The sequence below is a fragment of the Corapipo altera genome, unplaced genomic scaffold, assembly GCF_003945725.1.
Source record: "Corapipo altera isolate COAL_440 unplaced genomic scaffold, ASM394572v1 45, whole genome shotgun sequence".
NCBI classification, from domain to species: domain Eukaryota; kingdom Metazoa; phylum Chordata; class Aves; order Passeriformes; family Pipridae; genus Corapipo; species Corapipo altera.
Genome location: NW_020884877.1, coordinates 11,735,454 through 11,761,512, shown reverse-complemented (window position 1 = coordinate 11,761,512; position 26,059 = coordinate 11,735,454). Strand labels below are relative to the sequence as shown.

At 37.7% G+C, this 26,059-nt stretch overlaps 1 protein-coding gene across 2 annotated transcripts in view; it reads left to right on the top strand.

The window, feature by feature from the left end:
- AGPS (alkylglycerone phosphate synthase) overlaps positions 1 to 26,059 on the top strand; it is a 54,519-nt gene that overhangs the window by 5,536 nt on the left and 22,924 nt on the right. For both annotated transcript variants that reach the window (XM_027636923.1, XM_027636922.1), the window contains exons 2-11: positions 6,764 to 6,853; positions 10,708 to 10,798; positions 14,970 to 15,090; positions 15,170 to 15,244; positions 16,862 to 16,933; positions 18,756 to 18,835; positions 20,983 to 21,063; positions 22,141 to 22,266; positions 24,297 to 24,405; positions 24,836 to 24,963. In XM_027636923.1, coding sequence (XP_027492724.1) covers positions 6,764 to 6,853; positions 10,708 to 10,798; positions 14,970 to 15,090; positions 15,170 to 15,244; positions 16,862 to 16,933; positions 18,756 to 18,835; positions 20,983 to 21,063; positions 22,141 to 22,266; positions 24,297 to 24,405; positions 24,836 to 24,963 — 973 coding nt within the window. The remainder of the gene's footprint in view (positions 1 to 6,763; positions 6,854 to 10,707; positions 10,799 to 14,969; positions 15,091 to 15,169; positions 15,245 to 16,861; positions 16,934 to 18,755; positions 18,836 to 20,982; positions 21,064 to 22,140; positions 22,267 to 24,296; positions 24,406 to 24,835; positions 24,964 to 26,059) is intronic.

Below are 26,059 nucleotides of genomic sequence, written 5' to 3'. Positions count from 1 at the left end.
TGAGTACCTGAGCGCTGAAGTCTTATGCCTAAAATCTTGTTGTCTGTGTTTGCTGCTTACTGTAAATTTAAACTGTAAATATCAGCACAGGTTTGTGTTGTCATATTGGATGTTCAGCAAACAGAATAGCAACTTAATCAGTGTATATGTGCAGCTGCAGAGTCTTATCTCAAAGTGTGGGCTACAGAACCTGAATGTGTCTAAGGTTATAAAACAGATGTTATTTGACTTCAGAGTTGAAAATGATTATATTAGATTTGCTTCAGGGAAGATCCTCCAAGAGGGAAAAAGTATAAGAATGACAAACACAGTAGGTACCCTCTGCCTGCAGCATGGTGTTCTTCTCCAGATAAATGGTGCTTTCACAAAGCAGTTCTTGAAGGAATTCCTGGGGTTGCATTCTCTTTCTTTATTCCAGGCACCTGATACTAATTTACTGCTGGCTTCAGAAACACTCTGTAGTGTTGCTTGCTTGGTTGAGAAGTGTGACTGTATAATCCAAACAGAGAGAGTGCTCCAGAGAAGAGGGAGAGAGAGGGATCTGGTATCACCTGTGGAAAAGATTCTGAATTTCTACCTGGGGGTCTGAGTTGGTGACCCAAACTCCAGCTGAGGTGGGCTTTGAGGAGTTGCTCTTTGGGTAATGTCTTGTAACACCTTATCACCATAATATTGCCTCAGTATTACTGCACCCATGCATTGAGTTTTGCAAGAACTCTAAAACCTGGAACACTTTGTTACAGCTGGCAAATACTGGTGCATAAGCCCAAGTGGTAGCCCTTAAAACTGCCATTTTAAACTAATTTCCTAGAATCTGCTGGTTCTTGTATAATGCAACAGAAGTGCCTGTGAGTATTTTAGGTATATATGATTTTAATGCTGAGCATGTGCTGGTGATTGAATTGAAAATGTCTGTAGTTATCCTGAGGAAACTGATGTGAGCATCTTGACTTTGCTCTGCCTGAGCTGTGTTTATCCAGCTGGGTTGAACTGCAGTTTCATCTTGCTTCTCTGAAGAAGCATTGGATACCTGTGGAGAGATCCTGGGCTTGTCCTTTAGTTTCCTAGGGGGAGACAAGAACTTTTTCATCCTGTCACTGTACCGGTCACTAAAATGTGAGATTTGAGCCGTGCTGGCAGGTGCAGTTGTGTTGAAATAGTGAAGGTCTGAAGGCTTCTTCCTGCTTAGCTGTGTAACTGGATGCTTCAGGAGCACTAGCTCAGCTGGTGGGCCAGGGGACACCCTCCTGCCTCTCTGACTGTAAAAATCCTTATTGCACTGAGTCAAACTAATAGTTCAATGTTGGGCATTGTAATGAAAGTGAAATGTTTAAATTCACTTAAACTAGTTACACTGTGTTAATCTCTCATCATCACTGTTTCCGTGGTAACTTGTTTTCTTTCAGGTTTTCTCCCTCAGGCAATATAATTTCATGTATGTATATATAAAAATATATACACATTAATAAAATTAAGCAAGGTTTGATTTATACTACTTCATACATTTCAGTAGTGAATTTCTGTCTTTTAAGTTAGAAGGCAAGAAAGAACTGGTCATTTTTTACTATCTCTGGCTAAAATATTCCACGTTTCTATTAAAAATGAGAGTTGGTGAGCTTGATATTTTGTTGAAGCCAATGTATTGAATAGGAAAGGTGTTGTCTTTAAATAAGACAGTTTGGGGACAATACTGAGTAACATTTAGTTTAAAACGAGAATAATATCAAATGTAGGTGAAAGTCTTTGCTATATATATATTCTTGGAAAGGAATTTGGGAAGAAAAACAGAAGGAAGTGTAAATTATATCTTGCTACATATACAACATGTGTAGCATGAACATGTCACTTGACTATGTCAAACTGAGCATCTTTCTTTTTCCATGTTGGAGCATGAAACTTCCTAACATGTTTTGATGTATTCAGATATTGTTCAGAGTATTCAGATATTATGCAGGGTGTTCAGGTTAGGTTTCTTTCACTGTTACTTTAACATTTAGCAATCAAATTCTTGAATTTTTGAAGAATGAGGATAGAAACTATTACAGCAAGATGTTTCAGATGGTACAAAATATTCATGTGTTAGAGGACACATAATTTGTAAGAGTTTAAGTATAATGATGGCACATATGGGTTGCAGATCAGCACTTGTTGAAGTCCTTTGGTCTCAAGAGACAGCACTGGATACCTTGAGTACTTGGACATGGAGGAAGCTTTTAATGTGTGCTTAAGTCTGCAGGTGCTCAGCAGTTCTTTCTGCCCTTTATATTTGTCAGGAATATGAATTTAACAATGAGATACTGGGAATGAAAAATTTGGGAAATGTAGAAGGCTATGTGGGTTGCTCAGTTGCAGGTGGGGTCATTCTTGAGAGCCCAGGTAAACATGATGCATGATGCTAATCTGACAGGCAGCTCTGATTGCTGCACTAGGGCATTAGAGGGCAGTGGGAGTGCTGCACTGGAGCTGGGCTGTGAAAAGCATTTTCTAAGGAATGGCAACTGTATAAATAATGCTGAATAAGGGCAGTATGAAAATGCCAAGGGAAGAATGCTGTTAGAATATTTAAAAGACTTTGTTTTCTTGTTTGCCTTCTGTTTCTTATTATGTTGTCAAATTACAGTTTTAATTTCCAAATGTGAGGTGGAAAGACAAAGAAATGTAGAGCAGGTGGGTGTTACAGTGTATTTACCTTACTTGAAGGAGCTGTTGTAGTGAGACAGACCTGGGGAAGAGCAGCCTACACCCCTGGCTTCATCTTGCAGAGCTGCTTGCACTTCTTCTGAATAATACATCAACTAATATGTAACTCTCTTCCAAAAAGGTCGGTCTTTGAATTAGATGAGTGTGACACTGATATTGCCTCAGTAGTCATGGAGGCCTGCAGATCTCCTCCGGATGTTTTGGGCTTTCCTTTGTGCTGAAGGTAATTCTCTTGAGTCGTGAGGTTCACCAGCTCTTGCCTGTGAAGAGCATACCTTTCAAATGGCATGCAAGAAGATCTGAACAGCTTGATCTTCCTGTGGTGTGTCAGTTACAAATCAGAGCTGACCCATCAGCCATTCATTTAAAATCTGGCCTTTTTAGGCTTCTTTATTTTAGGGAGCCACATGCAGTATTTCCTCTGACTTGTTCTTAATGTGTACGCATGAAGTGCTAGAAACTGCAGTAAGTAAATCAAACCACAGTTCTTAAACTGACAGTACTTCTGGTGTGGTGGAACAAAAGAATAAATGTAAGATGACTCATTCAAAAAACGGCCCTTCCTGTCTCCAGAAAGAAACCTCAGACTTGCTCAGTATAGTTTTGAATATAAAAATTAAATGCTTAAGCTTTTTGTTCTGGTATTTACCTGTCACAAGATTCAATACTGCCCACTGTGTGTGGTGTTGTGGAATCTCCTGACTTTGCGTTATGAGGTAGCCAAGACGTTTTAGAGTCAGCTATTGTTGTACAAACATGCAAACCGTTATTTTCGATTTTAATTTAGTTATTCTTATCACACCAATAGCAGGAGCTGAGTTGTCTGGCAGAGTAAAGCTTTGTGCACTTATTTTTTTTAGAAATAGTTCAACCTGAAAATAAACTCTTTGGCGTTAAAACTCAGATTCTGTTCTGTATTTTAAAGCCTAATGAAAGTGCCAGGTAGTTTAACACCAACCTGGGAAATGAGGCCTTTAGAAAAGGTAAACAACCATGATTGCAGTCAGCTTAGCAGAAAGACCTCATATCTGGGTCTGTCTTTGGTCCCTTAATTAATAGCACCTCCCCATAATTTTTTGGGAGGTATCTGTCTCTACTGACATCAGGACTAATGATAGTTTCAAACCTGTACATTATCAGTTTATCTCATGTTACCAGTTTCTTTAGGGCCTGACTTTTTGTGCCTCCAGCTTTGCAGCTAGTTTCTCTAGCCTGTTTCAGGCATCATACTTGATGTATTTATTTTAGCACTGCTTTGCAAGAGGACTTCCCTCTCTAAATTAGGGGGAAAGCTGTTCGAGCCTTCCTCAAATTTTGCTTATTAATATCAAGTCTGTTCTGACTTTACAGGATTCAACCAACTCCAGAAATCAGGTATATAGAAATACTACATTTAGTCAGCAGAGGGAGAAATCTTACCTTGAGGAGGACTGCAGTGATGGGCATTTGAGTGGAACATTTAGTTTAAAAAAATAAAATAAATGCAACTTGAGTTGGCCAATTCTGGGTCAGCTTGTTCTCAGCTGGGAACAACTCCACTGTGTATGACTTAGTATCTTTGTGGAACTCGGTATAAATATATGCAATATTTATAAATGTACCTATATAGAAATAAGTGTAAAAATAGATAAGACTGCATAACATGCTTTAAGAACACTTTTTGATAATCTGTCATGTCAGCATGACAGCACAAGGCATTCCCAGGCAGTGGAACACAGGTGGATCTTGCCCTTTCTAGAGTGAACTCTACATGTGTAAAGATCAAGTCTTTTGAGAGATGAGGCAGCCAGAGGGGCTTCTGTATCTGGACAACTGTCTGCTCAAACAGTTAATTTTGGCTTAAATTTTAGAATCCATTCCTCAGTATGGAAGAACAACATAGATTGGCTATTTCACAAAACTGTGTAGAGCGTCAGTACTCAGTAACTGAGAAAGTTTGCTAGCACTTAAAGCAAACATTTCACTTTCATTACAATGCCCAGCATTGAACTATTAGTTTGACTCAGTGCAATAAGGATTTAAACATGCTAGATTATTAAGTGCTAGATTTGTCAAAGGCTTGTTGAAGTGTCTGATTCCAACAACTGTAATACATGACCATGCCCTTTTTTCCATTTCATTAATTAAAACCTTTGAAGAAAATGGATTTTATTTAAGCCAGGGCTATTTAATTACAACATTGATAGTATGTCAGCAACCTGTGTTAATATTACCTTTGTAATGAAGACCTTTGGTAATAAATCATCACACAGTTATCTTGTGTGTAATGCTGGAGCTGGGAGTGACTTGAGGCAGTGCTTTCTCTGAATCGCAAGGTCTTTCTGAAATGGTCACCCCTGATCATCTTACCCTTATATTATAAGTCAAAGAACAAAAGCTACATTCACTGTATATAGGGGAGGGAAGTAAATGATCTGTTGTCAGACTTCTTTATCTAAAGACTTTGTATTAACTAAAATTCAGTTTTTAGTTTAGTAACTTCATTTGTAATGTAAATAAATGGCAAGCTTTTAAAGCAAAGTTAGATTAATGTGTAATTATTCTTAGTGTATTTCTTAAGTCTTAAATATGTTTACACTGATATGCTTCTGATGACTTCATCATAATTGAGATCCTCTGATATGGTTGTGCTTCAGTTTTTTCAGTTTTCTGCTTGTATTTTGGCAGTTGTGGGTTTGGTTTTTATATGTTCGCTTTGTTACAGTATTGTATTGAGATTGTATTTGATATGTTATTCCTACAGTTCTTGGGGTTTGTTTGGTTTTGGCTTTCTAAAATAGGTTTTCAATCCAAATGTATCTCAAAGTGCCTCATCAACTGAATGTTAAGAATGCTGTGGCATTGCAGTAGTGATGGCAAACAACTAAAATCATTATTCTCTGTCTAGAAAAGAAATGCTAAATTTCTTCTGTATTCTGTAAATATTTAGATGTTACCTATTTGTGTGTTAGTATTTATGTATGGATGTAAAAACAAGCATCTTTCACACATTACTGTTGCCAGTTAGAGAACATCACCATGTCACCAGTGGTTTATTCCTCTCTACCCAGAAGAAAAATAAACAAACAAACAAAAAAGAATTCAGTCACAAGAACCCTATGCAGCACTACAGGTTGGGGCAGAGTGGCTGGAAAGCTGCCCAGTGGAAAAGGACCTGGAAATGCTGGTCAACAGTCAGCTGAACGTGAGCCAGCAGCGTGCCCAGGTGGGCAAGAAGGCCAGTGGCATCCTGGCCTGTATCAGCAATAGTGTGGCCAGCAGGACTAGGGAAGTGATTGTCCCCCTGTACTCAGCACTGGTGAGGTCACACCTCAAGTTCCATGTCCAGTTCTGGGCCCCTCACGGCGAGAAAGACAGGGAGGTGCTGGAGTGTGTCCAGAGAAGGGCAGCGCAACTGGTGAAGGGTCTGGAGAGAAAGTCATATGAGGAGCTGCTGAGGGAACTGGGGGTGTTTAGCCTGGAGAAAAGGAGGCTCAGGGGGACCTTGTTGCTCTCTACAGCTACCTGAAAGGAGTTTATAGCCAGGCGGGGGTTGGCCTCTTCTCCCAGACAACTAGTGAGAGGACAAGAGGAACCGACCTCAAGATATGTGAGAGGAGGTTCAGATTGGACATCAGGGAGAATTTCTTCACTGAAAGCACAGTCAGACATTGAAACAGGCTGCCCAGGGAGATGGTGGAGGCACCATCCCTGGAAGTGTTCAAGAAATGACTGGATGTGGTATGTAGTGCTATGGTTTAGTTGACTTGGTGGTGTTTGGTTAGAGGTTGGACTTGATGACCTTGGAGGTCTTTTCCAACCTTAATGCTTCTATGATTCTACACAGTGTGCATTCACTTAAACTGGTGGTGGTTTTTCAAGAGCATCTGGTCTTTCAAGTCATAGGATGCAATCTGAAGAAGTAATGGTTGTGGCTTCAGAATTTCTTCTAGCTCTAAGCTATGTGCTTTTGATATGTACGTAATTTCCTGAATTGCTCTCTGATAAAACTTTTTTCGAAAACCATTTTGGATCTGCAGTATGCTAATGTGCTAATATTCTCACATATTTTTCTCCCTTTAAGGCAAGAACTTTTGAAGTGGAATGGATGGGGATATAATGACTCCAAATTCATCTTCAATAAGAAGGGTCAAGCAGAATTCACAGGAAAAAGGTAAGTTGAAATTTTATGTAACTGAAGTATCTTACAGTAGTAGTTTTATTGAAAAGAGTTTAAAAGCTGCACAGTACAGTTAATCCAAAGAAGGCCAAAAAGTTGCTTCATCTCACAGAATACGGTATTAATTCCGCATTTAACAGGTTTGTTGAAGTCTATACACAATAGTCTAATGTAGTAAAATAGAATGTGTGGCTTATTAAAAGGTTTATTAAAAGTCTTATAAAGACAAATCAATGTGAGTCTTCTCTGTAACTTTATATACTCGTGCATTAAACTTTTCTTAGAGAATTAAATCAGAGTGAAAATCTGCACCATGTTCTAAAACTTTAGATAACACACAGCACATCAGTGCAGTTTTGAGAATCTTTTGAGCATCAACTAGTTGGTTTATTAAACTTCTGATTTGTTTTGGGTTTCTTAACCATTATATATGGAACTACTTCATCCTCTGAACTTAAAAACTGCTCTTCGGTTCAGTGTTCTGTAGTGACTTCACTTCTGATTAATTACCCACTGACCCTTTGTACAGCAAGCTTGTTTTTCTGAGAAATATGTTTTTTGAGAAATTGCATTAAAATTAAGTCTACTTGGGGATCTCTTAATTTTGTTCCAGTGGAATTTAAACCTGTCACTTGACATCTTACTGTTTTTTGGGGGTTTTTTTCTGCCTGAGTGGAAAGAAATCTTGCAGTCTCTTTCCTGGTTTAAAAAAATACATTTTCCATAAGAGTAAAAAAAAGAAGGGGGAAGAGAAATAAGTTTGAAATAAGTACTCTCCTTCATAAAAATTCCTTCCTGGTCTTTGCATTTGTGTAAACTAGCATGAACTAGCTTGTATCTAAGCTGCAGAAACCTAAGGGGGATGTTGAGCACTTCAATTGTTAATGTCTTGATTTTCGGGCCCAAATTAAAATGCAAAGCCTTCTATTAGGCAGTTTACTGTGTAATATTTATGGAGATACTGCACAGAAAATCAAAGCATGCTACATAGAATAAACAAAGATAAAGGAGAAAGCATCAAGGCTACCAGTTGCTGTTCTAGAATGGGAGGGGAATGGTGGGGTTTTTCCCCTCATCTACTGAGGGAACATCTACTGACATCTGCTGACACCTACTATGTCTCTAACTGAGACATAGTATTAGAAATGCCTTGTTGGGCCACAACAGTATAGTTTCTATAGAATAGTTTGTCACAGTGGCAAAAGGAGAATGTTTGAAGTGAAAACAGGAGAATAGGCATCTGCAGAGGTGTTGTAGATGCTTTGTCCTTTCAGTACCCACTTACAGATCTGTTGTCCATAAATTTTTCTAATAACCTCAAGTCTGCTCGTACTGTCTTCCTGTACAGCATCTCATGGCAGCAAGTTCCACGTTGCAGTTGTAAAGTACTTGTGTTTTGAACCAAGTATCCCATACTGTGTTGCAGGAGTAGGTGAATGATAGTTCTTCAGCCTATCTACTGTGTTATTGATTATATAAGACTCAATCATATCCTCTCTTGCACTTTCTCTCCATGATTAAGAAGTCCCAGGCCCAGAGGGTGCTGTTCTCTGCACCCTCTCTAGCTTCATTAGATCTTTTTAAATCTTTCTGAAGATGGGGACAAAAACTCAAGGATATACCAGTGTTCTACAGAGCAGTGAAAAGAGATGAACTGTCTTCTTTCTTATACCTGCCCAGTAAATGCATAACACTGTTGGCTGCTGTTGTATGTTGTCAGTGAATTTATCATGGTTTTTTCTATACTGACTACCAGTTACCAAATAATGCCTTTTTTTTTTTTTTTGGCTTTTGCAATTACCTTACCTTTCATCTTCTTTTGTCTGCTTAGGTTTTTTAAGATTCTGAGTTCCTACCAGTGTAGTATCTGTCTCCCCAAAAGAGCTTAACGTTATGCACGTAGTTGGAGAGTCCACTGATGAATCCAGATTGCTGATGAAGGCATTAAGTAGAGCTGGTCCCAGTACCAGTGTGTGTGGCAAACTGCACTCCTGAGTCTGTCTTGGCCAATGATCAATAAGCTGTGCCCTTTCCTTCTTAGCTTAACCTTATCTTATCCTTCAGCTTCGAGAAGAACCTCTTCAGCACTGTAGTAATGTATTTTCTTAAATAAGTTTTGGGGTAAGCACCTGTGGAAGTATAAAGGAATGTGGAATTTCATATTCATTGTATCCCCTTTTTTCACTTTCTGTTTTTACACCCTGATAGAACTCCAAGGATCAGTGAAACAAGATTTCCATTTATGAAAGCCATGTTGACTTTCCCTACAGACTGATTTATCATGTGTCAAATGATCTTTTTATTAAAGACTCTACCATTTCACTGGGGATAGAGGTTACTTGCTAGTCTGAGCAACTAAACCTATTTTTGGAGTGTGTCTGTGGCAGGAGGAAGGTCTTTTGGGGGGCTTCTTGCACCATCAACATATATATACAGAGCTTGCTTCCTGCTCAATCATGCACTGCACTCTGTGCAGTAAACTCAGTAATTCCTTCTATGCTGTGATTTCTGTCTCTGTCTTAACTTAAAAGTTTTGGGGTTTCTGATAGCTTTAGTTTGACCTTTGAATAAGTGACTAAGGTTACCCTGGCAAACTAGCTGTAGTGATAGGTTGGCAACTCCAAAAAGTAGGTCTGGAGAAGAAAACACACCAAACTGACTTGGGTCTCTACCTTTGTTGCAAATTCTTGATGCAAATGCATTAAACCTTCATTGCTTATTGCATTTCCTTTTCATAGAATTCACGTAACTTTCATGTGGGTATGATGAAACAGTAACAGCTGTCACAGGAGGAATGACTGAACCCTGTCTTCCATGCTGAACAGTCTAACTTGAGTTAAGGTTGTGGCCTTTTATATCTAGGAATAAAGTAGGGGTTTTTGTCAGTAGAAGAGCTGGGGGGTAGTTGAGATGAGGAAACAAAAGGAATTGATCTTTCTGTGTAATAGGTAACTCAGCTGTAGAGTTGGTTGCATCAGCCATGAAGGACAGGGTCATGATGGGATTAGCAGTGACTGAATAATCTTAGAGGGAAGACCCATTAGGCCTAATGCAGTGACCCAGGTGAAAACTATGGTAAAGATTCTCAGCTGCTGAAAGCTCTTAATCCCAAAGAAAGATGTTTTTTTTTCTTCTCTGAGAATATTTGTGCATACATAAATATGCGCAAAGTGTGTATATGTATGCAATTAATAGCAGTAGTTTCTAGCTGTTTTAAGTGTGTCCCTTTATGTGTTGTCACATGTGGTGCATATGGTCAACAAGCAGTTCCTCTGTCTCTTGTCTGTACGTCTGCATTTGTCACATGGCTAAGCTCTTGCCAAAGACTTTGTGCTGGAAATAATTTCACATTGCTTGATGGATTCTGATGCATTTTGGTGATAAAGGAGGACTCTCTAATACTGGTTCTTTTTTTTGCTTGAAAACATAAGGTATACTGAAATGAGTTTGTGTATCTGAGACTGCTGCTGACATTGCAGTGTGTCCGTGCACACGTCCTCTCTCCGTAAATGGCATGTAAACTGTGGCACTGCTTTCTGCACTACTGAAAGGGAGAGACCTTTCTTAAGAGTGGTGGGGTGGGATATCCATAAAGCCTTTTGCCACGATTCTGAAAGAAAAGTGATACCTAAGATGCTGACAACCAGTTTGATTCTGTGTGAAGTACAGAACAGTTAAATACAATAAAATGTGCAGTTGCTTGAAAAGTAAACGTGCAGAAGCTTTGCAGGCTTGTAGGTAAAGAATTTGATTTAAAACTTGTTTGTGCGTACATAGAATTGAAAGAAGTGTATCTGACATACATTTATTTTAATTTAAAATGACCCTATGTAATATTGACTTTTCAGGTACAGATTAGGTGGTATGATATTACCAACTTTTAAGGAATGGATAGAAAAAACCTTTGGAGCAAGTCTGGAGCACAAAACTACCTCTAGAGTAAGTAAATAGCTGAACCAGTTCCTTTGAACATTAGTCTTGGTGATAATCAAGACCACACTGTTAAAGATGATTCAGCTGTTGCACATAATTGATTTAAATATAGTGTATTAATACCTCCATGTTTTTTTTAAAAATACTTGATGTATAATTACTATGTGGAACCTTTCATGCCTTAGCATGACTTGTGGTTTCAGGATAACTGGTAGTACATTTATTGGAATTAAAGTTTCCAACACAGAAGTTTTTTGTCCTTGTTGGTAACTTGCATTTCCAGACTGTAGAAACCTAGAGGGAGTTGTTTATGCAACATCAATTTTGTTCATGATAACAAAGACAGAAGATACAGGGAAGTTAAATTGCGATGTGTTTTCAGTGTATTAAAGGTGTTAAAGTTCTTATTTGACAATAATTCTTTTTTACATGTCTGGGTGCTGAAAACCAGCTACCGGAATACTCAGGATCGAGCTGAATATTTTTTGAAAAATAACACATTGGGAATGTTCTGAGTTTTGTAAATCATGCATATTTTTCTTTTTAGAAAGAGTATCTTATGTTAGTGTCAGGAGACCTGATTCCCTTCTTGTTAGAATTCCTTTGAAGCTTCAGGTTCCTAGAAGCTTGAGGTTCCTAGAAACTAGGCAGTTGCTTAAGCAGTATTGGAAGCAGGCTGTGCTTGTTCTGTGACTGTAGCAACGCTGCTTTGGGTAACAGTTGTACCCATTTCTTGATTGAGTTCAAGATTACCTGCTTCAAAGAAAATGCAGTCTCCTAGGGCCTGAAAACTTGAATATTTCTTCAGTCTTCTATTCATCAAGACAGTCTTTCATCTGCTGTGACTTACAGGATCTCCATCTGCCAATGTATTTTGAAAAAGTTCATCTTGATGTGTTTTTGTTGACCAGGGTTGGTCTTAACTGGCAGCTGCTTTAACTTGCTGTGAGCAGAGGTCTTGAGAACTGTTGTTCCCTTTCTACGTGTAGAGAAAGTATAGAAAAAAGTAGAGTTGAAGGACAACTACAGATTTTTGAATAATGCCCTCATTCCATAGTACATTTTGCAAACCACCTTCACGGGATTTCTGCCAGCAATGTTGAATGCATTTTTGTTTTGTTGTACCCCTCTGGTTCTGATGGTCTTGTGATCTGGAACAGGTTGACTGTCTTGACACAGAACAGGACTCTGGAGTCTCCAGTATCTATCTGGACTTCTCATAGTTAGTCTCAAATACTTCTACAGGTCCCTCATTTTCATGTCTGTTGTAGCTCTTAGTCTATATTTCAGTTTGTCATGCTATGTAGGGTGTTTGCCTTCTACTATCATCCAAACATGAAGAAACTCTGATATAGGAACAGCAGTAGGAAAGAGACCTCTTGGTACATTTGTCTTTTTCTCTTCCTGCTACTGTCCTATAAGATTGGAGAGTTCCCTGTTGCATGTGACTTTTCTGTTTAATTAACAACAGTAATGTCATACTCAGGGCCGTTGATGTTTTCTCTTTTTTCAGACCAGACTTAACACTGACAGAAGTTTAGATCTAGTTCACATAGGCTTCTTGTCTAGCCTTTCAGTGCACAAATCTTAAAATGTCTCATTCCCGTGAGAATAAATAAAGGTATATTTTTGTTTGTCATTATGCATAAGATTTTTATAAATAAATATTAACTTTTTAATCCTGAAGATAAAAACTAAAGGATTAAAAAACTTGTGGAAGAGTTAAAAATCAAGATACTTAAAACTATCTGCAAGGAATTATCACAGCTTTAAGTAGTTTATGTCCCACTTACAGAGAACAAAGATCTTCAAGCACTTAACATTCAACTTGAAATGATAGAAAATAGTTCTGTCTGAGGAAATCCATGAAGAAACAAAAGTTTAAAATACAAAATATAAGCACAACTAGCAAGGATTTTTCTTAAAAGAAGTGATTTAAAGGTCTTAATTGGTACCTATTTGTTTGTTTCTCATATTTTCCAAGTTTCTATTGAAGCTCTGTTCTTTGGGCTAGCAAAAAGCATTGTGTGAATGTACATTAATAGCAGAACAGTAAGAGCAGCAATCCAAGACCTGACTTTCATTGTGCTTATTGTGACTGGCTCCTAAAATCATGATCTCTCGGTAGTGGTGTGCCTCTCACCTAACAACACTTAATTTCAGCTTCTGTGTCTTTAGGTGACAAGGTGAATATATTGGAGGCAAGCCTTTTTCTCATCTGTATGACACCTTATTTCAATAACTACATTAGCCTTAAAGCAAGTCAGGATGGCACATATCCTCTTCCAGAAGTCCAATCCTTCTTAAAACTTTATTTTCATTACATCATGTGTCCCATATGAAAATTCTAAACCAAACATTTGGCTATCCTTATGAACCTGTAAATTTTGTTAACTATCAGTAATGAACATCTCATGCAGCTGTTTCTTTCTGAATTATTATTGTGAGCACTCCTAATTTCTACATAACCTTGCGTAATGCCTTGTAGGTGGACACTGGTAGGCAAGTTCCATCACCATGGATCTTTTAACTATCTGAAGACTTTCCTGTGGAAGTTTAAATCTTTCCTTCTTCAGCTTTCACAACTTTGAGACTCAACCCATTCAGAATAGACTGCTGCTGTTGTGACATGGGATACTACTAATCTCCAATTTCCTTGCTGTTAGCTTGTTAACTGGTACTATCTTCTAAGATTTTATCTTAAGACATGTAGTGGCAAAAAATATCACCTGTTCTGGAGGTTATGTAGAGCAAAGAGAGGCAAAACTCTGTTCCAGGAAAGAAAAAAAATTCTTTGACTCTGTGGAACATTAGCAGAAAATACTTTTTGATGGTAGGGCTGTAAGCCAGCTCTTCGTGGCATCCCTAGGCAGCCTGTAGTCTTTCCTGGTAGCGCTATAACAAAAGCATGAGCACGTTCCTCTCTTTGGGTTGGTGTCAGTTGATTTGCCGGCAAGGTTCTCATGAGAGAAATGTGAAAGCAATGCACTCTTTTAACTATTTTCTCTGCAACTCCAGATATTTGAAACTGTGTTTAAAATTAAAGAGATGTGGTAAAAACCCTTTCATTTCTGCTCTCAGACTTGAGGGACTTTGCTAACGGGAAGTAAGATTCTTGACCAACATTTTCTTTTGAAATAGGACTTGAAGTGAAGAAGTTAGATTTTAGTCATAAGACAAGCTTTTTATCTAATTAAAGAACTCTTTAATTAGAGGCCATTTGTAATAGAAGACATATTCCTTTAGGGAGATTACCCATATTTGCTCCATTTTTAAGGAGAAAAAAACCCATGGGATTTTTTTTCCTTTTTTGGAACCTTCGTAGGACATAAAAGTGTTACAGTTAATGTCTGCAAAGACTGAGGTGGACTTCAGAAAAGAGTTCAGTGGCTAGGTCTGCACTTTGAGAAGCCATAAGAGTACTAGATGAGGCATCTTTTAGAAGGACCTGGGAGAATGGGTCATTAACCTTAAGCAGGGGTTCTCCCCCTGAACTTACAGAACCTTGATTCAAGGCCTGTTGGTAAGTCAAAATGTCCCGTGTAGCTTCTTTGAAAGAAAAACTTTTTTCCGAAGTGTTGATCAGGACTTCTACCTGGAGGCTTTCTGGAAACACCTGCATGTTTGTGACTCAGCATGGATTTTATGAGCTTTTATGGGTGAAGTCTATTTAAAGCATGCCAGTTATGTGGTATCAATTGTGTCTGATATCAAACTTAGTTGAGCCTTGCACTGGATTTCTGATTAGGCTTTGGTCCAACTCGGATTTAACTTCCAGTACATGACAGGAGATAGGAAAGTGGGTTAGTGAAAACTGAACACTTAAGTAAAAGAATTTGTGGAGTTGTGGTGGCTTTAGTATGTATTTTAGTGTTTTGGGAAATCTTAAGAAAGGTATTTTGTTCAATATGCACTCATAAGCTAGTGTATTTCTCTGAATTTGTCAGGAGGAAGAAAGGTAAGAGTGTGCTACTGAAATAAAACTTCTTATGTGCATGTAGTCAGCTGAGTACTGGGTAGGATAAGTTGGTGGTTGAAGATCTGGAGGAGAAATGATTTCTTTCTGATTTGGAATAGTTGTGTTAGGATATCAGTGTTAGCCTGTTTTTATTTCTGTTGTATAGAAATGCTGTAAGAGTGAACCTGTCTTTAATGAACTTATTTTTTTGTATTGTAGGCATCCTTAAATGTTAATGATGTACCTCCATCCATTGTAAATGAAGAATTTCTTCAGGATCTTATAGCCACTAAAATCTCATATTCCCAGGATGCAGAAGATAGGGTATTCAGAGCTCATGGTAAGAGAACTTGATTTAGGTAACTGCTGGTTTTGATTCTTCCTTCTTTGGACTTGTTAACTTATTGTTTGTGTTTCAGGTCACTGCCTACATGAGATATTTGTACTCAGGGAAGGAATGTTTAAGCGAATTCCTGATATAGTTGTATGGCCTGGTAAGCTTTAATTGTCTTATTCTCCCTTCTGATCTGGGAGGCCACTGTTTGCTACAAAGTCTGATGCTTTGTAGTCATGGAGAAGCTGTTTCTTGGTTCACTGACTTTACTCATCTTTACAGAGAAGGAATTTTCTCATGAATGGTAATCATGATTATATAACATCTACACTGCAGGTTGTCTGTGAAATCCCATCATTTTGTGAGGAAGTCAAATTTGCTAGTAAATATAGAAGAGGCTTCTGTTAACAGATGAATTCATGACTTAAGTAACCACATTGTAATGCAAACTTGTATGTTCACCAAGAGTAGTTGTCTAAATGGCAATCTAAATTTTGATTTTTAAAGGCATACATGATGGTAGAAGGGTAGTGAAATGTTTGTATTAAAGAACTTTGTTTTATGACATCCTGTACTTCCGTAAAAACTCCTATCAGAGCACTTTACAGAGGACCATTGACTTGAAGACAGAGCAGTGCAATCTGAGTATAGTCTAGACCCACTTTAAATAGAGTAATAAATAATGCTGTTGCAGATAATCTGTAGCGGAAAATGTGCTTGTTTCTGTCTAGTAGAAGGGAACAAATACTTTTTTTACTTAAATCATGTGCCTCTGGTCACTAGGAACTGCTTCATGTGCCATTCTTTAGTAGAGAACCAAAAGGTCATTTGATCTAAGCACCTGTCAGTTTCTGTTCAGCTGTATGAATCCAGTTCTTTCCTTAGCTTTTATAACTTTGGTAGCTGCACTGCATTACCCAAAAGATTCTTATAAGAACTTAATCCTAGCTCAGTTTCACCTCCTTTATTTAGAGGAAAAAATCACATATGAGAAGCGTACAAAGTGGCACTGTAAGATGCAATTCATTACTTGAGAACAGCTACTTGCATGACAGCACTGGTGACTATGAACAGTACTTTCCACAGCTTGTGTTTTGTGTAACTCCAAAAGCAGCTGAAACAAAATGATTAACTACTTTATTTAGAACTGCTCTGTATGGCAAGAGCAAAGTAACTAGAGTTTGAAAACCATTTATTTATTCCCACTCATTCTCTGCTATTTCTACAAACTCATGTACAAACTGTATTTGCTCTCTTTTTTGATCCTTTTATTTGTCTGTGCACAAGCATTTCTGCTTCCCTCTTTGTCCAGGTACAGAATGCATTTTGAAGAACTAAATTTCACCAGGAACTCCACTTCTGAAACTGAATGTCAGCCAGGAAGAAAAGTTCAACTTTTAGAAGAGATTTATTTCTCACTTAAAATAAATTGGACACCCTATTTTCAGTAAAAGCTCTAATCTTGATTTGATGAATTGTTAACTGTTTGGTAGCCCATCAGGCCCTGAGAATTTGTAGGAGGTCTCAATCCATGAGTAGAGCAAGACACTAAGACTGTGGTTAGTTTTTCAGATGTAGAATTGTTTGAAGTCTAAACTTTACTCTGTAACTCCTGTAGTTCTGAGCTCAGCTCTTATCTAGTGCCTAACTTTGAAATGCCTTCCTTCCTGGTGTCAGAAAAGAAATTGCTGCTTATTCACACCGTGGTATTTTGTAATAAGCAAATAATAGTGCTAACAACAACTCCTGTTTTTGTTAACTCTTTGGACTTTTTTAGTTTGCCATGAAGACGTAGTTAAAATTGTGGAATTAGCCTGCAAACACAATCTCTGCATAATACCATTTGGTGGTAAGTGTTCTGAAATCTCATATCTGTTTAAGGTCATTAGTGAAAATGTATTATACTTCAATTTGAATATGTGTTCTTAGTCATACAGTATAACAATAATTCAATAGTTAGACTTTTTTAGTAATATTTAAAATGTACTCTTAATTTTTTTTGTGATCTTGAGGTATTAAAAGCAGCAATATTCAATTTAGTGGAAGTCATCAAAAGTATGTCAATGCCTTGAATATTGAATATGCAAGAGAAATGACTATATGAAGGTGACATCTCCCTCTGTGCCTTGGAAATCTTCATTTCCAAGAAGTCAGGAGATTCAAATATTTGTATTAGATATACCGTGGTTTTGGATGCATTACTTGTGCTCTGTTCCCACAGCATGTATAAATTAGGGTTTTTTTGTTGTACTGTTGAAGTTCTTAGTTTCAGGGAGGATTGTGGTCAAACACTGTACTGCAAAATAATTCTGATTTCCCTTTAGACACTTTTCAGTTTGAAAGGTAGAGACTCCTATGGCAAGGGGTTTTCAGGAAGTGTTCCACAGACAGAGTACAGGTAAAGGCCTATATAATCTGTGTCTGTCTCAGCCTAAAGAATTAAAAGGACATCAGGTTTTTAATTGTGGATGCTTTTTCCTCTAAGCCTGCTGAAGTAGAGTTGTGAGCTACCTTATTTTGACATAGAGCTCAGGGAACATGGGATATTGGCTTACGTGAGCTCAGTCTGTGGGAAGGTTTTTGTCAAAAACTCTTAAATCTGTGGTATAAATCTGTGTGTTTTACTTGGTACTTGCTTATGCTGTAGGAGTATAGCCTTTGTAGGAAGGATGTTTACTGTTTGAGAAGATGAGCAGGTCATTTGATGGCAATACCAGATTTGTGGAGCTGGTTCCTCCATAAAACAGGCTCACTCTTGCCAGATGCATCTGGAGAGATGCAAGACTGTGAAAAGGCACCCTTGGTACTGGTAAACTGGTATGGCTGAAAGCAGCAATATTGACTATTTCTTGTTCACTGACCAGGATACAGAAAGATGTTCAGGTTGTTTTCCAGGTTTATTTATGGTAAACTACAGTCAGCTTATGGAGTTATTACAGTAGGAGTTGGTATTTAAGGAAATGTCACTGGAAAGAAAGGTGATGGGCTTTATTGCTCTTGAAGAGTGTTTTATTAGCTGGCACTGTCTCTGTACTTGCCATTGACTGTTCTTGTAGCCTACTGTAGATCTCTTTAGCATCCTGTTCTCTCTTTTCCAATGGCTTTTGCAGTCTTAGAGAAATGAAAGGCTTCTTGGCATCCTGTAAAGATACATTAGAAAACTGGAGAAGTCTGACATTTGACTGCATCCATTTTTTTTTTATACTTACACCCTTTTGGTTTATTTTTTACTTTTAGATAAGTATTACATTCCTGTGTTAGGTAGACTTAAGCCAGCTTTGTAGGTTGAAGTGTAGTGGCTTCCATAGTAGTATCTAAACACTATATAGAAACCATAGCTCTCTGTTTCTTCAAGGCTTTGTAAATTCTTATCCCTCCTTGTTTTAAAATGCTGTGCTGACCTTAACAGAAGCAGCTGAGATGGTCACAGAATGTTATGATTTTTTACTTAGTACTGTTAAAGCATTGTCCAGCTCCACTGCTGCCTTGATTTTGTGAAACCCAGTTTGGGAGAAGGGACAACCCTAAAAGGCTAATCACTAGCCTCAAACAGTTCATTCAGTGATCTTACTTTATTAAGTTCCATATCAGAAGGGAGGGAGAGAGGGATTGTATTGGAAGAAAAGCTACCTGAGAATTTTATGATCACAATATCATTCCCATATTTGCAGGAGGGACAAGTGTCTCTAGTGCCCTTGAATGTCCTGAAGAAGAAAAAAGAACAATTATCTCACTGGATACATCACAAATGGTATGCCCTTCTTAATGTTTTGTTTTAATTTTTTTAAATTATCCTACAGTTACATTGGTGATCACTAGTACATTTCTTTCTTTGCCAAAATAAAGTAGAGATGGAAATATTAATCTGTACCATGCATGATTAAATTGATACTCCTTCAGCTTAAGTGATATTTCTCTGTTGTTAGCCCTGTGCTGCTTCATATGACCTGTATGTATTTAATAAGAAAAAAGTCACTGCTAAGCCTTCTTATAGCAACTTCAAGTGAAAATCAGAGGAAACCACTCATCTTCTATATTGGAACTAGCATCTGATGTTATATGAAAGGCTAAGAGGAAGTTGCTGTTGCAAATTTCACTAGTTTTTGCAGACTTAAAATTACTTAAAGCAGAGATTGGTAAGGTGACCTAATATCTATAAATCAACTTGAAGGATAAACTTTCAAGAAAAAACTCTGGGGTTTTTGTGTAGATAACATCTTGAGAACGTGAAGTTCATAGCTTTATGGCAGTCTAGAAATGAAGTTCTGTAAAATTTATTGCTAGTTTTCATCTTTCCATTATGAAGAAGCTTTATACTTTTAAACTGATAGCTTTATGGCTACATGGTAATGAGGTGCTTCAGATAGAGCTCTGTATCTTTGATGTAAGGCTCTACTGCCTCCAAATACCTGCTAAGCTTAATTCTTTTAACCTTGAAGGTAAGACCTGGGGTTTGGCTCCATTTTTCCCACTTAGTCAGCGATCCTTCAGTTAAACTTGTTTCTAGCTACAAAGTGGTATTTTCTGCAGAGGTGTTAGTTGCATATTGAAGGAAGCTCTTCAGGTGTCTGTGTGGAGTGAAATCCAAAGAGTACAGTAGTGACTCAGACCTTCATTTGAACTCATTGATTTATAGCCCAAAGCTTTGACTTCTGTTGGGGAGCGGGAAGGAAATATTGTTAATTCTTACTGTCATGTTTTTTTGTGAGCTAGATATGTAAGTATGCACTGAGTTAGAAAATAGACCACTTTTCAACCATCTTGAATGACTGCCAGCCAAATAAGGAAATTAGGGTGAAAAGAAGCATTGTCAGAGTTAAAACCTGTGTATGTCGGAGCAGTTAAGACGGTTGCATGAACTTTACTTTTTTAATATGTATATATATATATATATAGGGTCTATATTAGATAAAAACTGATTTATGTAATATCGGAGATAATTTATACAGTTTATGTTGAAACTGAAGGTGTCTAGAAGGAGCTGAAGTAGTTGGCTTTGAATAATTAGCCCATACTTCATGAAGGGGAGACAGTTTTTTTAAAGCCTAGTTTAAGTTAGACTACAAGATGTACACATTTCTTTAATTTGAAAAATCAAGACAGAGGGAAGTTACAGCTGTTCTCCTTCCATATAATGTTAATACACAGAATTATCAAAGTACACCAGAAGTGTACTAAAGAATAAGAGGGGAAGCAGAAACTTCTATAGTGCCCTTGGTATGTTGTTAAGTTCCTTAACCATATTTATTAAGTTTCTCCTTGATGTGAATTGTCCTCATGGAGAATCATGCTTAGTGAACCATTTAATTTGTGGTGTTTGCTACTTTTCCTGTTTAGTAGAATGTACTGATGGGACAGTGAGTGTCTTGTCAGATAACATGATGTAATCCTTCCAAGTATCTTAAACTTCTGAAGTATGTACCTACTGTGGTATTCTGGTGTACTGTGTCAAAATCCAAGAGCTGAACTGGAATAACTGAATGTACTCTGTTTAATCCATGCAGTATGTTGCAGAATATTTTTCTTGGTGTATTGTTAATGTCCAGATAGTCAGATTCAGGTACCTTCAATCATGTTAATTGTGGAAATTGCTGTATTGCTTAACTCCTGTTAAGAGTTTTGACTTAATTATTTCTGGCTTTTTTGCTTTGTTTCTGTAAACGTTCCTAGTATAAATTAATTAATAAGTCTCTTACTCTCTTATAGTGGTGACTTTATAGATTGAAACCTGTTGTGTATCTGTTTGAGGGAGTGAGGAGGCTCAGCTTCCACTGCTGTAATGACTGGAGTGGTATTCGGGGTAAATTGTATGACCAAGCATGTTGATCCTAGCATTAGGGAGGGAAAGAAACAAAAACCTTGAACACTGGTTCTTACTTTTGATTGGCTTTTCAACAGAATCGGATTCTCTGGATAGATGAGAAAAACTTAACAGCTTGTGTAGAAGCTGGCATTGTTGGACAAGATCTGGAGAAACAGGTATTTTCATCTGGTTAACTGGCTAGTATTTTTTCATATTTTTCTTAGGTGTTTCTCATGTCTTTTCCAAAGCATTGAATTCTAGCTTAATCCCTGTGTGTTTCATGCAGCTGGTGTGGTAAGAATTACATGCATTGGCTATGAACCAACCTTCCCTAGTATATGACCAGTAAACATATAAAGCCACAAGTTTCTCTAATATGAGAGAGAACCATGAGCTAGATGAATCACCATAGACAGTACACAGAAGTGACTTTCAGTCTTTAAGTTAGAACCACTTTGTACAACAGAACATAGTTCGTGATCCACATTATGTGGTATACTTAAATACAGCTGTCCAACATGATTGTTATCAGTTGGTCGGCGCAGATTGATTATCTCAAATGCATTAATGCAGTTATCACTTAATGTGAGACTGCTTGGTCTTTAATTCTTGCTGTCCGACAGCTTCAGTGTTGTAATTCTGGGGGCATCCAGTCAACCTCAGGTGCTGTGCAGATGGCAAAGCCAAGTTAATACAGAAAAATGAGAAACCAGTGATTACTTAATGTACAGGAATGTGTGATCTGCATCACAAATAGTTGACAACGTTGCATACAGGAAGCCCAACCAGATGGCTGTGTATTAAAACACATCTCTCCTTGAGAGAATTAAGTTCAGGCAATTTACTCGCATTTTCTGCAGGCCCACTGCATAGAAATTAGGATAGAAAGAACAAGAGATTAAGTGTCTTATTTATTGGCAGCATTTGTGCAAAGTTGGCACTTATTTAGTCATAACTTTTTCCATATATATTTGAATTCGCACCTTTTTTTGAACAATAGAGGTCCTTTAAAATATGGGGCAGGAGTATTATAGGGTGATATGTGGCACAGCGTGTGCACAGCAGAATTAGAATAAATTTGCATTTTATGTATGTATCAAAGATAAAACTTGTGCTTCAATAAATTGATGTGTGATTGGGATACTTACTTTTAAAAAAAAAAAAAGGAAAACAAACCAAACAAATACAGAGTATTGACTTTGGAGTACTAAGCCAATGCAGGCTCTGTAGGATGTGTTTTTTCCTTTCTTTAGCTTGCTGAAAGTGGCTTCTGTACAGGCCATGAACCAGACTCCATGGAGTTCAGCTCACTAGGAGGATGGGTAGCAACACGAGCATCAGGCATGAAAAAAAACATCTATGGAAACATTGAAGATCTGGTAAATAGTTTTAATACTTTTTCTAGTTATTCTGTTCTTTTATAATGACTCAGAATAAGAGAAAGGAAGAGTAAATTGTGGTTCTTTGTGTGATACAGTTTTGGCATCAAATATTGACTGAAATGCTTGTTTGCTTCCTTTTGGTATTAATGGTAATAATCCTTGTCACTGATCTAAAAGTCATTTTCATTTGGGTACTCACAGGCTAGCCTAAGGAATCATTATCCTGTCCTGACTCTGGTGCTGTCTTCTACCAGTTTGTGCTCTCTGTTAATCCAGTGTAACAATCCTGTCAAGCTTTTGGGGTGATTCCAGAATTCCTGTGTTTTCTCCTACCTGTTGTGTGTACCTGGAGATGTCTAGTTGGACTGTCTAACTCTGACAGCAAGCTAGCTCTTTCCACCTTTCTGGATCCCCCTAGGCTAGTAGTTTTTTTCAAATCAGTAGGCTGATCTAATTGACCATGTGGATGCACAATGGTGAAATCTAATGCCACCACACGGTCTGTAGGAACCCAGAGGAAGGAAGCAATACACTGGAAATGGACATATTCTATTCTTGAATTTGTTTTAAGCATTAAAATGGTTCATCTTTATATTAGGTAATTTTTTTGGTTTTAAGCACACTTTTTGTTTTTAAAGTCCACCTCTTCTGTTATAATAAATATATGGAAGATATTGAAGCTAAATCATCACTGTTCAGACTTTGCCTGCGTTTTTGCTTCAAACTTCCAGGTTTCTCTGGTAGTTTGTACAACAACCCTTCCACATGTGAATTTTTTCCTCCTTTCCTGCAGTACACTCTAGGTAATGTATCCCTGTCACCTCAGGCCTTTTCATCAGCTCATAGTTTAGACCTGTTTGTTCTGTGCACAGATGTGACACTTCACAGTCAGTGACTGAGCTTGGCAGGAATTACACAGTTTTTATTCAGTAGACCTGGCTGAACTAAAACTAGTAGCACTTACAGGGTGTTGTTGTTCCTCTGCTGCCTGAAGTGTTACTGAATGGTATAGTTTGGCTTGTACTGGGAGTTGTGAAGCAAAGGGCTTTTCTATTATGGAAGCATAACTTCAGGCTAAAACAGCTTCTGAAATTTTCATTAGGAGGAAATAGGATTGAAAATTGATTCAGAACAGTTCATGAGTTTCAAAATGGCACAGCGAGAATGTTTCAGGGAAGTGTTTACCTTCTGAGGAAACTTTTATATCTTGAAACAGTGTGTTATATAAGCTGCCTAAAATCCACTTACTGCAGAATCAATGGTTCATAAATTGCATATAATGAAAATTACTTAGCTACCTGTGCTTGAAAGTTTTAAAGCCATTAGTTGAAATTCAGTAGTTTTGCTTCATTTAAAGGCATCACTAAAAAAAAAAAAAAAAGCTGAAACCCCACCCTTCCTTGGTATAAAATAATTGAATAGAGGATTAAAAAGCCCCCACACCTGGGCTCTATTGCATGTGCCTGAAAAAAGCTGGAAGCAAAAATATTGAAAAATATTTTTTAAAAAACAACTTTCTCACCCTACATTATGTGTTAGTCTTATGACAGATTTTATATTGATAATCTGTTTCACAAAGCTTACTTCTGTCTTTCCTCCTAATGGTAATATTTCTGTAGCAATCAGTGGCTGAATTATATTAGCCTGAACAAGCAGCAGTTCTAAAGCAAAACTTAAGCAAAGTTTAAAGCCTCACTTTTTTTCTCTGAAGTACTGTATATATTCTGCATTAAAATCCTGGTATTTTTGAAGTTCTGTCTACACTGAGAAACAAAACAGTTTTAACTGGTGTTGTATGATTTGCCAAAGAACTGGAAATGATCTGTTGTGTGGGGAACCATGCTGTGTTATAAACAATTGTTGGTAACAATCCTTGGGTTACCCAAAAGTTCTTGAGATTGCCTACAGAATGCCTAAAATCTGCAAAGCTGAACTGTATCAAGCTTAATATGTTTTGTAGAAAAGAAATATAATAAAAATCTGTGGTTAATGCTAGTATTTCTAATCATTGCATATTGTTTAAACAGGTGATTCATATAAAAATGGTAACTCCTAGAGGAGTAGTAGAAAAAAACTGTCAAGTACCTCGCATGTCAACAGGACCTGATATCCATCACTTCATTATGGGATCTGAAGGTATAAACACACTATCTTCACTTACTGCATCTTAATTCAGCTTCTGTAGTGGCTTGATTGTTTGAGCATCTTTAATGCTGTGACTTCCAGTGTGTCGATGGGTGGCATTGTGCAGACAGAATTTCTTGTGTTAGGATAATACATTGAGACCTTAATTAGGACTGTGAAGTTTAGCAGCTTTTAACAGTGCTTTAAACAGACCTGTGGAGTTAGCCTACAAGTCTAGTAACAAGCATCATGATTTAGAGGATTTTTTGTAAGAAGTCACTATGAAGATAGTCAGGAATAAATCCCCTACTACTGCAAACTGAATTTTTGGGATTTCAGATTTATGTTAACTTATAGCATCCTGATAAGCAGTTGTTAAGTTGGGTAACTTGCAAGAAGTTCATCCTGCAATATTTTGCTCAGTTTTTCTTTTCTCCTGAAGGAACTCTTGGAGTGGTTACTGAAGTTACGATAAAGATTCGTCCAGTCCCTGAATACCAGAAGTATGGCTCTGTGGTCTTCCCCAACTTTGAACGAGGGGTGGCCTGCTTAAGGGAAGTGGCAAAGCAGGTAAAGAAAAGCTGGATGTTCACTTCCCTCAAGGATATGGATTCTAGCAGTGGGGGTGTGTTGATGCCTTAGTATTTCTGGCATTTGATAACCAAGAATCTGAGATAGGAATCTTGTAAGCATATATGAAAACACAGTATATGGTACATGAGGCTTTTGGAAATTATGCAGTTGAGGATTGAGCATTTTATGAGTTTGCTTGGTATTCTGAGCCAAAATGTGGACAGGCCTTGTAATGGCTTGTTTTAGTGGGAGTCATATGCGTATTGCAGCACAAAAAATTTGGCTTTGCATCTCCTTCAACTGAGAACTTTACCCTCAGATTAATTAAGACTGTGTAAAAGGGACCAATATTTAAAGGAATTAAGTTGCGGCATACAGGTAAAAGGCAGTGAAATTTACGGCTCTGAAGTGGCAATGGAACAAAAGGAATGCAATGAAAGGATATGGCTTGTGTTTAGAAATCAGAAGCACAGTGACATGTTCAGGTGAGGGGGATATTTCGAAGTTCAGTTGTGCTTACACTATAGTATTTAAACAGAGAATAGTGTAGTCAGGTGGTTTCAGGTAGCAAAACTCATACACGGTACCCAAATTCTGTAAAGCTTTTTCTCCAGACTATGCTTCCAAACAGATCTTACACTGGCGAGCCTCTTTCTCCACTGACTAACTTTTCTTTGCTCTGTGCAAAACGTATCAAGTCGTATATATGGTAGAATGTACCCTGAATTGGGGAAGTAATTTCAGAAATGTTTTAATTAATGCCAAACTAAACACAGCTTTACATTTTTTCCAGTGATTGGTCTAAATTAATGGCTTAATGTTCCAAGCCAGATGTTCAAACTGGTATGTGAATGACATGTATATGCTAGTCAGCAGCACTTGCCAGTTTTTCTGTCATGCTTCTACTGCTAGTGCTTGTCCTTCCTGTTAAAGGTACCTAAGCAGACTTTTTGGGAATGCTTAACATTTAAAGTCAATTAGGGAACTAGTGTCTTTTCCCTGTCTTAGTTAGAAGAGGGGGGGAAAAAAAGGCACGATTTGCCACTTAATGTTGCTCCATTTCTAAGCTTCTGTTGCTGCTGCTGCTGTTTCA